This window comes from Macrotis lagotis, chromosome 1 (assembly GCF_037893015.1).
Source record: "Macrotis lagotis isolate mMagLag1 chromosome 1, bilby.v1.9.chrom.fasta, whole genome shotgun sequence".
Taxonomy (NCBI): Eukaryota; Metazoa; Chordata; class Mammalia; order Peramelemorphia; family Peramelidae; genus Macrotis; species Macrotis lagotis.
In genome coordinates this window covers 495,793,891-495,809,478 of record NC_133658.1, presented here as the reverse complement: position 1 = coordinate 495,809,478, position 15,588 = coordinate 495,793,891, and the positions used below count along the sequence as shown (strand labels likewise).

The following is a 15,588-nucleotide window of genomic DNA, read 5'->3' as shown; positions in this document are numbered from 1 at the left end:
TCCCTGGCAAGGCAATGGGGTTTAGTGGCTTGCCCAAGGCCACACAGCTAGGTAAATATTAAGTGTCTGAGGCTGGATTTGAACTCAGGTATTCCTGACTCCCGGGCCAATGCACTTTTGACTGCACCACCTAGCCGCCCCTGAAATTTTTCTTATATACTATTTTCCTTTGAAAACTAGTTTGTGGTGGTTTTTTTTCGTTAGATTAATGTGAATATTTCATAGTATAATGTCAAACATTCTATAATTACAGTGTAGCACTACTGCCAGATGTCACAAGTCATTGTTCTACTTTCCACATTCCTGTCAAAGGAACTCAAAACCAAGAGACTTTATGGCCAGCTACCATATGTTCCCTTAGGGGAAGAGTCTTCTCAAGACCAACAGCAGAATTTCAACAGCTTATCCTTCCCTTGTGCTGACATCACTGTAGAGAAGTTTTGCCCTCCCTAATCCTCCTCTTACCCAAGTATAGAACCATTGATCCCACTGTCTTGCATAGAGCAAGTGTGGGAACATCTGTCCCTCAGTCTATATAAGGCCCTCTGTCATTGCCAAGGCAACTGCAGATGTGATTTGAAATTCAGTAAATCTAGGAGCTTTTTTTTAGGTTTTTGCAAGGCAAATGGGCTTACGTGGCTTGCCCAAGGCCACACAACTAGGCAATTATTAAGTGTCTGAGGTCAGATTTGAACCCAGGTACTCCTGACTCCAGGGCCGGTGTTTTATCCACTGCGCCACCTAGCCGCCCCATCTAGGAGCTTTTTAGGGATAGGATAATTTTTATGTGGCCCAAGAATGATGTTATATATATCCAAATGACCCTTGGCAGAAAAACAGGTTTCTCATCCCTGATTTATAAGTGGTAATAAGAATTCTAATGAAGAGGGTAACTAGGTGAATTATTCTGAATAACTTTGACCTTTACCACTTGCTTAGCTTTCATTAGCTACTCCATTTGTCTGTGGAGTGATCTTTGTCAAATTTATAGCTGAATCTTTACACTTCGATTTTTAGAGAAGCTGTGTAGTCTACAGTGAAGTAAGGATGTGCGACCCTGCTAATATCCTTACCATATTGGGCATGTCTTGATGAGTGACGTTTCAGTATTTGACTGTTGGTCAAGGGAGAACCAAGTGTTTCTCTTCATATCACCTCACTCTGACAAAAAATATCATTTAAGTTAAGTAGAAGTTACTACCTAATTGATTATCAATCGAACATTTTTAATCTTTTGTCTTCCAGAAATGCACATTAATTAACTTTTTTCTTACACAAATCAAAGAGAAATCTTTGTTCTCTGTTACGCTAGCTATATGAATTTTTTTTATATTCATTTCAAAAAATCTATTGGTTCTTTGAAGGTTGAATCTGCTGATGAATGTCAAGAGTTAGACTTAAATAATTATAGATTATTTCTTTGGCTTAATTCTTAATGAAGTCATTAGTATCACTTTTTAGGTTATGTGGATAGTTCGTTTTTGATTTTTACATCAAGAACAGAACTGTCTAAAATCCGTGTGAACTTTGGGACTTTACAAAGTCTTGGGATAGAATAGAAATGGATCCAAATTGAAAAAATATCAGGAAATATAAAGCATTGTTTTTAACCTCATAGGGTTATATGTAATTTGGGACAGCAGGAAGGATGATAGAGAAATACAAAACTGAAAATGCAATGAATACATTAAAATTTGAAGGGGTAGGAATATTTTCCTGATCAGGGACTTGAAATTGTGGTATGTACTACTTTGAGTGAAGAGAAGAAATGCATATTTTTGGTTTCACAAACACTAATTTTAAAATTGTTTTAAATATCATTTTAATGGTAAACTTGAGTATTGTGTTAGTTTCTGCTTATTTAGCATCTTATCTGAGAATAATCAGAAACATTATGCTAAGAACATTTTGTAAATTCCCCTGACTTTGAAATTATGGTGTTTTCGGAAATCTGAAATGCCATCACTTTGATTCATTTGTCCTTGGAAACATGACCTTAAACAGTTTCTGGGGGCAAGGACTTTGTGCCAAAAATAGTCCCTGTGCCATATACATAATACATGTGTATATATATTTGTTTTTTTAATTCTCTCTCTCTCTCTCTCTCTCTCTCTCTCTCTCTGTCTATATACATATATATATATATATATACACACACACACACACACACACACACACATACATTTAAAAATACAGTTTGCAGATATTTGTTGACATAGAAATCATTTAGTTACCTCATTGCTTCATTAACTCTCCCTATTAAAAGAATTTATTTTTCATCATGAATATATAAAAAATAGCTTATTTTTACATCATTTATGTGATAAATGTAAGGTGTCAGTTACATTTTCAATTTAAAGATCTGTCTATCAATGGAACTATAAATATCCCTGTTAGGATTTAATTGCAGTGTACAAGTCTCAGATTTTTTACTTTCAAAGAGATACAATAAGTGATGACAAGTTGTGAGAGATTTGTTGGAACAGAATTACCTGTTAATATTAAAGTTTCTTGATTGTTTCTCCATGTATTTAAAATGTAAAAGAAAGGTCAGCTATTATTGATTACATTTTTCAGTCCTTTCTCTGTTAAAATGTTACTTAAAGTAGAACTTTACAAGGATGCAAAACTATGTTCTATTTTATTAGCTTGTTTTAATTCATTATCTGATACTATTGTGATTGTAATGGTCTGCTTTAATTTGCAATTTCTGTCACTAGATTTTTATAAAAGGATTCTGTTTTAATATATGATTCATAACAGTTGTTAGAGCCTATTTTTAAATGCATTGGCAATTTCAGCAGACTAAACCAGTATTGGTTTAACATTGCACTGGTACATGAGTCAGTTTTAATTAAGGTTCTTTTAGTGTTGAATGAAAATAGGCAAAGAGAAAGCCTACATTGTGATTCCTGAAGTGCCCTGATGTAAAATAATAATTATTAATAACACATGATTATAATAAATATATATATATTTATTTGTGTGCTTAGGCTTGTTTTGAGATTTATTATTTAAAGAAAAATTTTTCCTAAAATGAATTTTTTTCATTGACCCAGGGAACTCAGCCTGCATCTTTTGATTTTTTTTAACCTCAGAAAACTAAAATTGAATATCGAGTAAAATACAAAGATACGAAGCAAAAACTTTATCCATTTGGAATTGTGCAAGCCTCCTGCAGTTACACATTTTGTCCACTATTGAGCAGTCTGCATGTAGTGAGTCTGTTTCTCCCTCTTAGGATTTTAAGTTGTGTCTTGAGAGATTTGAGGTTTCTCTCTACTTAAATATCATCAACCTAAATCCCTTTTAACTATTTCCTCTCCACTATTAGTTCCCAGTTAGTATAGTTGCAATTCTATTTAATCACTTAACATCAGTTAGCTTTTACAAAGAGATATTTATTTTAAGGACAACTCAGTGGTAATAGACTGTCTTGGGATCCAGAGGACAAAGTTCAAATCCAGCCTCAGACACTAGCTGTGAGACTCTGGGCAAGTCACATTAAATTTGCCCTAGTATCAGCATTTATTTATTTATTTAGGTTTTTGCAAGGCAAATGGGGTTAAGTGGTTTGCCCAAGGCCACACAGCTAGGTAATTATTAAAGTGTCTGAGACAGGATTTGAACCCAGGTACTCCTGACTCCAAGGTCGGTGCTTTATCCACTACACCACCTAGCTGCCCCCCATCATTTATTTTTAAAATGAACTGGAGTGGTATCTCTGCTCACAAAGAATCAGCTGCAACAAATTAACCCACTCCCACCACAATTTACTTCAAACATTTAGGAATAACATAAATAATTATTCCCAATGTGGGGTACAGTCTTCTCTAGCCCATTTTGAACACTGGAGAGGGTAGACTCACTTATAGCTCATTTCCTGAATGGCATTGTTCCCCTCAGGTTTACAGTGAAAACATTACAGCATAACTAGATGATGAGTCCTTGGCTCAGTTACTGCTAGTTTGTATCCCAAAGGTTACTTCTCAATATTTCTCCTATTTAAGTGTGCTAAAGAAGATTGTCCTAAGCACAAAATTCCTAATCAAGAACTGATGCTAGAATGTGAATAAATTGAAAAAAGAAGAAAAAATCTTTCACAATGAAGAAATACTGTGAGTTGAGAAAGCCTAGAGAATAGAATATTTTTTTTTTTTGCATTTTAGACACTCATTTTTATTGACAACACTGTCATGGTATAATATTGGGATTTAAGACAGCCATAACAACTGCTTTACAGTTTAAGTCATAGTGAGAAAAGCATTGGTATCATGTGACCATACATACTGGGGGACCTGATATAGCAATGGCTTAATGGAGGCTATCCAATGGAGATAAGTCATCAGTAGATCTCACACTACATAACATTTTAAATTCACTCTGATTATCTTGAGTATTGATGAAAAGGTTCAACTCTAAAAAGAAAAATGATACATAAGAGACACATTAAGCACTTTGGTTCCAGAGAATAGAATAATTTTAAAATAATCACAAATGCCTCAGAGGTAAAAGGGGTCAGGGGTATTAGTGAACATGTTTTTCAGGAGTGGCTAAAAGTGAAATTGAGGATTGCAAAGGAAAAAGATTGGAATATAAGGTGGAAAACCTTAATTGAAACAAAAAGACTATGGGGGGAAAAATGGAACAATTAAGATCACTGATCACTTTGGAGAGATTAGTTTCTATTGAATGCAGTCGAAAGCACAAGTAAAACCAAGGAATCAAAAATTAGAAGAAAAGCAAGAAACTGAATTGAGAAGGTGTATGTAGCAGCAAGTTTCCTTGATAAAGATCACATTTCATGTTAACTGAGACAGTTTGTAAAGACATTCATTCCCCAGTTGATAAATGCTCAAAGAATATAAATAGTAATCAGGAGAATAATAATAATGAGAAATGTTCTAAATCATTAAAGAACAGTAATGTCTAAACCAGTAACTCTTTAGAACTTCTAATATAGGTAAGGGGACAGAGGCAGTCCCATCACAGGAGGTCAGGGCCTACCATAGATCTAGGCACCAGATAAGGCTTGTCAGCTTTCTGGTCAGCACAGAAGCAAGAAACCTAAATTGTGCTATATTCAATCATTGTATTCTTTCCATGGCTATAGTCTACAAGTGTCCCATTTTGGTCTGAATCTGAACTGCTACACCTACCTAAACACTCCTATAAAATTGCGTGTGTGTGTGTGTGTGTATACCTCTATTAGTATATAATGTCCTTAATTTTTTTACTCATATTTCAATAGTGTTTCATAACTGCGTTAAATTGATTCACAGGGGGGCGACTAGGTGACACAGTGGATAGAGCACCAGCCTTGGACTCAGGAGTACCTGAGTTCAAATCCAGCCTCAGTCAGTTAATTTCCTAGCTATGTGGCCTTGGGCAAGCCACTTAACCCCATTGCCTTGCAAAAACCTGAAATCAAAAAATTGATTCACAGGGAAGTCATGTCATGTAAATTGGATCTGAGTAAGGGAATGCTGTGCTGAGTACAGAATAATCTGGATCTAATGACCAGATAAGCATCAAGACCCTGGAGATGGCCCCAGATGCGAGGCAGTCAGGTATACCTGCTGTTGGGGCTAGTACTCTTTCTACTACACCACTTAGCAGGTGGGAACCAATCAGCAGCAAGACCATAAGCCCAGTGACAAGTTTTGAACAGTTTAGTAGAGCCCAACTCTTACAGATAAGTACAAAGCTCCAAAATAGGCAGAAAAATCGGGGATAAATTCAGAGCTTGACCTTAGAAAGTTGCTATGATGACTGGGAAGTTCAAAGCAGCCACAACGGAAGCATCAAAGAAAAATGCAAATTAGTTTCAGACTCAAAAAAAATTAAGAGAATTTTAAAAGGCAAATAAAAGGAGAAAAATTATGGGTAGCCTGAGTCAACGTAATAAAAATGACAATTCTACCTAAATTAATCTTATTCAGAGCCATATCAAATAACTACCAAAAATCTCATAAAGCTAGGAAAAAACCATCTGAAACACAAGATCAAAAATATTAAGGGGGGTTGTCTAGGTGGCACAGTGGATAGAGCACTGGCCTTGGAGTCAGGAGAACCTTAGTTCAAATCCGGCCTCAGACACTTAATAATTACCTAGCTGTGTGACCTTGGGCAAGCCACTTAACCCCATTGCCTTGCAAAAATCTAAAAAAAAAAAAAATTAAGGAAAATGAAATAAAATGAAAAGGAAAGTAGCCCATACCTCAAAACAGTATAATATTAATCATCAAAACAATCTGGTTCTAGTTAAGAAAATGGAGCAAAGGGCAGCTAAGTGGCACATTGGTTAGAGCACCAGCCAGCCCTGCAGTCAGGAGAACCTGAGTTCAAATCCAACCTCATAGGTCTAATAATCACCTAGCTGTGTGACCTTGGGCAAGTCACTTAACCCCATTGCCTTGCCAAAAAAGAAAAGAAAATGGTGGGGAAGACATAGGAATATAAAATGGATGATTTTGACTATATAAAAAAAGTTTTTGCACGAACAAAATTAATTTAAAATTAGAAGGAAAGAGAAAAACTGGGGATTTTTTTACACATATACCACTGATAAAGTTCTCATTTCTCAAATATACAGAACTGAGTCAAATTTACAAGAATAACAGTTATTCTCCAAATGATAGTTCAAGGATATGAACAGGCAGATTTCAGACAAAGAAAGGTTATGTAGAAAAAATGTTCTAAATCACTCTTCACTAGGAAAATGCAAATTCAAACAACTCTGAGGTATCACCTCACAGATTGGCTAATTTGACAAAAAGGGAAATGATATATACTCTAGTGAATGTGGAAAACTGGCATAGAAATGCACTGTTGGTCGGATAGTGAACTCATTCAGCCATTCTGGAGTGCAATTTAGAACTGTCCAAAGGACTCTACAACTGTGCATTCCTTTTGATTCAGCAATAAATCTACATCCCCAAGAGATTTTGGCTTTGTTTTTCCAAGGCAATAGGGTTGAGTGACTTGCTGAAGGTCCCAACAGATAGATAATTTATAGTGTCTGAGGTTGGATTTGAACTTAGGTCCTCCTGACTCCAGGGCCAGGTAGAATTGTTCATTGTGCCACCTAGCTGCCCCTTCCAAGAGATTTTTAAAAAAAAGTAAATGACATATTTGAACAATATGTATGTACACAGAGGATGTCCATCTTTTGGAGAATGATTGAAAATGGTATGTGATTTTAATGGAATATTATTGTACTACATGAAAAGTATGTTTTTGGAAAAAAACTGGACTTGAACTGACATAAGTGAAGTGAGCAGAACCAGAGCATAGTACATAGAAACAGAAATATTGAATGATGAATTATGAGTGATTTAGCTATTCTCCAGCAATACAATGATCCAAGGTTATTTCAAAGGACTCCATGAAAAAATGCTCTCTGTGTCCAGAGAGACAATTGATGTTGTCTGAATAGTTATCTTTCCATATCATGACTTCATTACAGTTTTGGTATATAACAGGTAGGCATAAAAAAAGTAGATAGAAATTTCACTAAAGCCCATTAGACATCATAGAACCTATATCCAAATACTTAACTGAAATTTTTTAATACTCTAATGTAAACACACCATAAAAGAACAAGAAAAAATTAAGACTTCTTTGGTATGAAGGAACAAAACATTTAAAGCAGATTTTCCAGATCACTAACCCCCATAATAGCCATATTTCTCTTTCTTCCATTTTTTTCCGATTCTTGAACAAAAAGTGAAAATATTTTTCATGATTGCATATCAGATTGCTTACCCCCCTCAAGGAGGGAGGAAGAATAGAATTTGGAACTCAGAATCTTTTTTTTTTTGTTTGTTTTTTTGCAAGGCAAATGGGGTTAAGTGGCTTACCCAAGGCCACACAGCTAGGTAATAGCTAGGTAATTGTCTGAGGCCACATTTGAACTCAGGTACTCTTGACTTCAGGACCGATGCTGTAGCCATTGCACCACCTAGCTGCCCCTGGAACTCAGAATCTTAATTAAAAATTATTTTTACATGTAATTGGGGGGAAAACAAAATATTATTTAAAAAAAAACACAAAATGTCCAAAAGAAATGTCAACACTGGTTGAGGCTTGACAAGTATAAAATGCAATAGGCATTTCAGCTCTGCACATTTAGAAATAGCATTGAAAAAACAGAGCTTTCCCACCATGATATGGCATGAGATTCAGTTATAGAAAGCTACCATGTTCCAAATAAGTATTTTATTTTTGTGACTAAACATAGCAAATAATAATGTAATAACACTTATTTATTACTTTAAAATGGCTTATAAAACATTTTATGTATTTGCTACTATACATAATTATAATTATGTTTATTTGTATCATAACTTCACTGTGCAGTAGAGTTGAATTAATAATATTACATACATTATCTTAATTTACAAAGGATATTGAAACTTGGGAGTTTTAAGGCACCAAAGGAAGAGTTCATGACCAAACAAATGAGGATCAGATTAGAAAATTTGATTTTAATTAGGTAAAATTAAACTTTTGCATTAAAAAAAATACAATCCAATAAAATTAGAAGGGAAACCATTAACTGGGGGAAAACTCTTTGCAGCTAAGTTTCTCTGACAAGAGTCTCATTTCCAAGATACATAAGGAATGGGAAATTTATAAAAATAAAACCCATTCTACAATTCACAATCATGTGAATAGGTGGTTTTCAAAGCATGAAATTAGCAATAGTATATAAAAAGACTCCAAAGCACTAAGAGAAATGCAAATAAGACAATGCAGTTGTTTTACTTCACATAAACCATATAAACAAAGATGATAAGGGTGGCTAGGTGGTGCAGTGGATAAAGCACCAGCCCTGGAGTCAGGAGTACCTGAGTTCAAATCCAGTCTCAGACACTTAATAATTACCTAGCCATGTGGCCTTGAGCAAGCCACTTAACCCTATTTGCCTTGTAAATAAAAAAAAAAACCCAAAAGACCCCAAAGATGATAAAAATGGGAAATGACAAATACTTGATGGAGTAGTAAGCCTAACTAATATGAACTTTTGGTAGAGCTGTGAACCAGCCATTCTGAAAAACATTCTAGCTAAATGTTATTATTAAATGCATACTTGGAGTCAGTAAAAAAGAATCCATATGTGCCAAAATGTTTGTAATAGATTTTTTTCATACTCAGAAAGAAGTGAAATCCAAGGACGTGTCCATCAATTGGGAAATAATTGAACAAATTATATGAATGTATTATTACAGTATAAGATGAAAGAGACAATTTTCAAAACTTCCTAACCAACACAGAAGGAGGAACTAGAACAAAACAACATTGTAAAAAAAATTTAAAGATTTAAAACCAGTCATGATTCCATAGGAGCAATGATAATAAAGCAAGATATCCATCTTCTAATAATCCCCTCCACTCATGTGCAGAGTAAGACATGTAAATAATTGGTCACAGACAATGCAAGAATGTCTAACAAGTTTTTGTTATTTCTATTTTTCTTTTTTCAATAGAAGGGGTGGAATAAAATACTTTGACTATTTTGTCCTTAAATTAAAAAATGACACAGCTCCAATTTCACCAAGTCTAGAGCTCTTTGTTAAGGTAACATTTATATGGTTTACAAAGAATTTAATATAATTCATTTTACCCTTAAAACAATCCTGGGAGGTGGGTCCTATTATAAATGAGACAAGCAGTTTAAATGACTTTTCCAGAATTACAGAGCTAATAAGTGAGGGAGAACTTAAGTGTTCCTGATTACTAGTCCAGCATACTATATATCAGTCAATTTAGAGGCTTCACATAATTTAAGGGCTGGCATGGAAAAGATAGCTTTATTTTGCCTGGATCTAGATGACAAAACTGGGATCAATCAATGATTTTTTAAAACACTGGAGATACAAATACTGAAGTGAGACAATCCTTTCCCTCAAAGATCTTATATTCTTTTGATAGACAGAAATTATAGACAGTAAATGTTCCTTTGCATAAGGAAAAACTTAATAAAACGACCTCCCTGAGAAGACAGTTAAGAACCATAAAGAAGTTTCAAATATTGGCAATACGCCAATTTGTTAGGGATGATGTCATAGGTATGCTAGAAATATAATTTGCAATTCCACATTTTCCACTAGTGTATAATATTTTAAATCTTATTTAATGTATATCTTCTTCAATGAGGCACTCAAATCATTGAACAGTTTGAAAAAGGAGGTTTTCTGTGCCTGCCCTAACACTGCAGGTATTTATTATTTTTTTTAAATTTTAGGCAATAGGGTTAAGTGACTTGCCCAAGGTCATACTGCTAGACAATTATTAAGTGTCTGAGGCTGGATTTGAACTCAGATACTCCTGAATCCAGGACCTGTACTCTAACCACTGGGTGACCTTGTTGTCCCTACTTGCAGGTATTTACAACAAAGGTACTGGGTAACTTAGTTTTCCTTGATGCATGATCACATAGAAACAAGTCGGCTTGTCAGGACAGAATATAGTGAAGGACATGTTGACTTGCATGCTTTTCAGAAATCCAGTCCAAGGGGCCTAGATTTATGTGTAGCTAAAACTTTTTGTGCTTAGGTAGCAAAGAAGCTGTGTTAGCAAAGCTGGGATTAATCAGTCCAAGGGACAACTTTGCTAATCCCTGGTACAGGAGAAGTAGAGGGGCCTGGGCCAAATGGTGGGCTGGGGAGAGAGAGAAGGAAAGTCCTATCACACCACTTCAGCAAGCAAGAAATACAGTAAACTAAGGGTCATTCACAAATCATAACTCGTAAAAGTCTTACTTTGCTACATATGAAAATTAGAGTGTGGGTGAATGAAAAAAACCAATTAAGTGTGAACATCATTCATACCAAAAGATACTGTTGGTGCCCTGCTGGGTGCCTGCCTGTTGGATCAAAACATCAGCACCAAGCTGCCAGGTGGGAAGAGCACTTGACTCAGAGCTACATGAGTCCTAGTAGTGCTACTTATTATCTGTATGAAAGGATACATTGTTTAATTTCTCCGTGTTTCAGATTTCTTATTTGAAAATAAAGCCATTAACTAGATTGTCTCTTAAACCGATGGACCAAGCCAGGCAAGAGGAAAGATTAGTTCTTTAGCATGTTTTGCCAAGGTATGTAATCAGTCTTTTACAAATTAAAAGTCTGAACTGTAGAAACTGAAATCTGGAGAAGACCAAGCTAACTATACTGCTAAATTCAGTACTTGAAGATCACAGATGAGAGGCAGCTAGGCGGACAGAATACTGGCCCTAGAGTAAGGGGGACCTGAGTTCAAATTTGACCTCAGATACTTGATTCTCACCAGGCTGTGTGATCTTGAGCAACTGCTTAACCCTGACTACCTCACCAATAAAAGAAAAAAGGATCACTGATGAACAATGCAATGATCTCTGGTTATATGTCAGAATTAGAAAACACAAGGCTACTTATTAAATATCAGATTTCTTTTATTGTTGCAAATTTTAATACCTGCTCATGTGATATATGTAAAATACCTGGGTACAATAAAAAGAACAAAGGACCACTATTCGAAATTGTGCATTAAAAATATTTCAATTCATCATTCTTGGTTTTGTTGGTTTGATAATCAGATAGAACCAATGGCTTGTTTTCATGAGGGAGACTTCTGAATACTCGCAAATGTACAAATTCCTCTTCACCAACAAGAACCTAAGAAACAAAAATAAAAGAAATGAAAAATGTAGATTAAATAATATATTTTGTTCCATTTAGACTGAATATCAAGAAATGGCTCACATTATATGATAGGTATAGAGATAAATGATGTGAGAGATGGTAAATGACTCTAATATCTTTGCCAACAGAACCCTAAATAGGAACACAAAGAGTTGGACACAACTCAAATGGCTGAACAAAACAGATACGCATGAGCAACTAACATGTCAGTAGTTACTGAGGTGGTATTGTAGGTTCAGAAATTATCTATCTCAGAATTTCAAACCTAGATTTTTTCCTACCCTTTTTTGGTGGTGGGGGGGAGTGCTGTCGAAGGGAAGGGATCAGGGATCATTCCTGTCACTCCCTTTTTTATTTCTTTGCCTCAAAGGCAAAGATTGATCTTCACAATCTGATTCTGCCCTCCAGGTTTTTTAAGTGAAGTGGGATTAGTCTAAATCCCAGTATCTTTCTCCATTTCCATTAATGCTTTTGTTGCTGTGTTATGATTTTGGTGTCTGGTAATCATTAAGTATTTAATCAAGTGAATGAAACAAGAAACACTTTCACCTCTGCCTATCCCTCCAAGTTTACAAACAATTATCTAAAAATTATCTGTGGGAACACCTAAAATAATAGTTTCAGATTAAAGAAGCACTTACTGTACTTCTGCAAAATACCTTAATAAAGTAATTTGTTCCAGCAACCACTTGACTTTTAAATTCCATTGTCTTAAAAACTGGAAACTTCCTATTTTCTTTCTCTTCAAGTTGTGACTTTACCTGAGGAATAAAAGACAAACCAAAAAAGCTGTGTTTGATTAATTAGAACAGAAAGAAAAACACAACTTAAATCCAAGGGATAAATAAATATGATTATTTTGAAGATGAGATTTGGTGCCAGTTAGTCAATCATCTTAATCTTTAAGTGCAGGTGGATTAGTCATATATATCTTAAAAATAAAACAATAAATACTATGAAAAGTATAGAATATTTTTCAGTTATGAGTAGTGGGTGAGAATTCCTAACCAAAGAAGCAATAGAAAAAATTGAAAAATTTAGGTATATTCAATTCAAAAAACTTACATAATTAATGCCAAATAAAGGTCTGGTATCCAAAAGAAACAGAAAATGAATAAAAATTAATTATATTGAGTCATTCTTCAACACATAAGTAGTCAAAGCCTATGAACAAAATATTTTCAAAATAAGGCTTTGAGGCTGATCACTATCAGGGGTTTTGAAGTAGGCAATAATAATTACTAAAATGTAACAGCAAACAGTTAACAAGTTTCAAAAAATATAATATGCATCTGTTTCTATTTCAGCTTGACACTATGCTTGTTCTAAATGTATAAGAAATACAAATTAAAACAACTGTAAAGCTTAATTTTACACCATGCAAATTAGAAAAGATGATATCTAATGGTGATGGTTAGGGAGGAGTATTAATCTGTAATTAGGAAAGAAAAGGGACAAAACTTCCCTCTAACCTAGCACATATTTAGGGAAGTCAAAGACAGAAATAAGGTCCCAATAACAAAGTATTTATAACATACTCTTAGGAGACATCCTGTTTTATAGAGGTTTTATAGAGGGCCTGCTGTGCCCTCAGTTTGTCATAACAGCAATTCTTTGTGCTCATCTTCTGGAACTGTTGGTCACCGAGTAAGCATCAGCAGGCCCAGACATGGAAACCCTGCTAACAATGAACTTCTTGTCATGAGACAAACCTTGCCTCACTACTGCTGCTGTGTCTCACTGTTGCTGTATACTATACTGTTTGAGTCTTTACTTAGTCACAAGCAATATAAATCAAAGTGCAGCCTCACTGACTCAGGTCCCCCCTCCCCCAATTAGGGGCAGAGCTGGGTACCTTTGTCACTGGTTGAAAGTCCTTTCTCTCACAAGCCTCTATTTGATTCCTGACTCTCCTGTCTCTAGCCTGCTCTGTTTGGCTCTGGCTATTCACAGATTAGGGACCAGTTTGGACAGGTTGATAATATTCATACCAACAGTCTTTGGAAAGAGCTAAAAAATCAAATAAGGTATGGCAGAAAAAAAATGCTTAAACAATTTATAGAGCAAGAAATGACAAACAAAAGGAATCCAGAGAACCAAGACAAGACTTATATGAACAGATGTAGAGTGAAAAATAAGCAGAACTAAAAGAATGTCATACATGAAGACTGTAAGAATCAAAATAGTAGAAAATCCAAAGAAAAGAAAGTCCCAGAGAATATATCATTTCATCATGTTAGAGATGAAAGGAATTCCTAAAAGAGATTTCTGAGTACATTGAATATAGTTACAGTCATTATGCTTGTTTTCCTTTGCAACTAGAGAATGGAGGTGGAAAATGACTACCAAAGGAATAAAAACACACTCACACACACACACACACACACACACACACAAACAAACAAAAGATACATATTTACATTTTTTATTTTATTTTTGGAAATGGGATAAAGTGATTTGCCCAAGTCCACACAGCTAGACAATTAAGTGTCTGAAGCTGCATTTGAACTCAGGTCCACCTGACCTCAGGGTCTGTGCTATATCCACTGTGTCACCATAAAATAGATTTTTAAAAAGAAAACAACATTGATATCAATAAAGTTTTCTCTTTTGAGAGAAGAAAAAAAGATTTTGAATAAATTTTATTTTATGGAGACTGTAGTCAGTCATTCCCTGTAATCTATCATAACTAATACCTCCTATAAGAATCTAAAATAATTTGGAAACCTCTGGTGAAAAAACAGATCAGATGAGTCAAGATGGGTCATTTCTCCTTTTTCTTCAGCTAAATTGTCAGAACTTTTAAGATTTCTTCCTTCTTCCCTCCCCAAACCCTACTTTGTAGGGCACAAGCACAGCAACTTCCCCAAAACTCTTAGTGGTGGTTTAAGTTATAATTTCAGCAATGAACTTTAAAAATTATTGGAAAAGTTCATTAAATTTTTAAATATTAATTTTCCTTAACAAAATTCAACACAACCCTATAATTCTTTTTGTTGTGTGAGATGTATCCATTTTGGAACTTTGTAAAAACTTTAATCCTCTGCTCCTCAGTGACGCATTCATCCTCTCTGAAGGATTCTATTTCTCATTCCGAGACTTGAAAAGAGCTCCTCCCAAAGACAGGTTTTGATTCGAGCTCACAAGTAAAAATGTGACCCGCAGAGATGGGATGATCCCCCCACCTTCTGGACTCCTGCACCCACCGTGCGGGCCTGATGCCCGATCTTGGTAAAACGAACAGAAGTAAATGGAAACCCATTTAAGCTAAGCGGCTCATCCCGGGGTCATTTCCAGTCCGGGGGAGGCTCAGGGACAAGGGGCGGCTTCCAGCAGGGGTCTGCACCGCTCGCGCTCTCACACTCAGGAGGCGCTTCATGCATGCCGAGGGGAGCCCCGCGGAGCCGCGACCCCCCAAAGATGATCTTCCACGGGTGCGGGCGGCGCGCGCAGCTCTTACCTCGTCCGCGATCTTCTGCGTTTCCTCGGTGGCCGGGCGGGCCGCGGAGACCCCTCCGCACATCATGCTGGCGGGGACAGGGGTGCAGACAGGAGTGGGGTGCGCGCCCAGAAGAAGCCGGGGAGCGCCTGGTCAAGCACCTCCTCCCGCCACGTGACGCGCGCGGTGCATCGCCTGCATTAGGGGTGACAGGGAGCGAGGGGCGCGGCTGCAGGGCAGCCCCGGGAGTGTCCGCGAGCCGCGGCCAGGGGCAGGACCGGCGGAGAGAACCGGGCCGCGAAACAGGACCGCGCTCCGTGCCTTCTCCTCGCGGCCGGGGTGCCTCCCCTTCCCTCCGCGCCATCCCCCACCCCCGACATGCCCGCTGTTGGTTTCGCCCGCTCCGGGGCTGTCACCTGGAAGAGCCAGGGATTCCGAGGTTCCGCTTCCTCTGGTTTGGGT

General features: G+C 36.5%; 1 protein-coding gene across 1 annotated transcript; it reads right to left on the bottom strand.

Annotated features, from left to right (window-relative positions):
• Positions 1-7,737: 7,737 nt before the first annotated feature.
• LOC141506798 (cystatin-B-like) lies at positions 7,738-15,282 on the bottom strand. Its single transcript, XM_074213876.1, has 3 exons — positions 15,148-15,282; positions 12,347-12,448; positions 7,738-11,660 (listed from the first exon to the last, which is right to left on the bottom strand). The coding sequence occupies exons 1-3, from the start codon at positions 15,211-15,213 to the stop codon at positions 11,532-11,534; spliced, it is 297 nt and encodes a 98-aa protein (XP_074069977.1). The 5' UTR covers positions 15,214-15,282; the 3' UTR covers positions 7,738-11,531.
• Positions 15,283-15,588: the final 306 nt, after the last annotated feature.

Excerpts from the sequence above, each read along its gene's own strand:
- LOC141506798 (XM_074213876.1), bottom strand. The coding sequence starts at position 15,213 with ATGATGTGCGGAGGGGTCTCCGCGGCCCGCCCGGCCACCGAGGAAACG. Across the intron at positions 12,449-15,147 it reads CGCAGAAGATCGCGGACGAG|GTAAAGTCACAACTTGAAGA; the intron begins GTAAGAGCTGCG and ends TTTATTCCTCAG. Across the intron at positions 11,661-12,346 it reads GAACAAATTACTTTATTAAG|GTTCTTGTTGGTGAAGAGGA; the intron begins GTATTTTGCAGA and ends TTTGTTTCTTAG.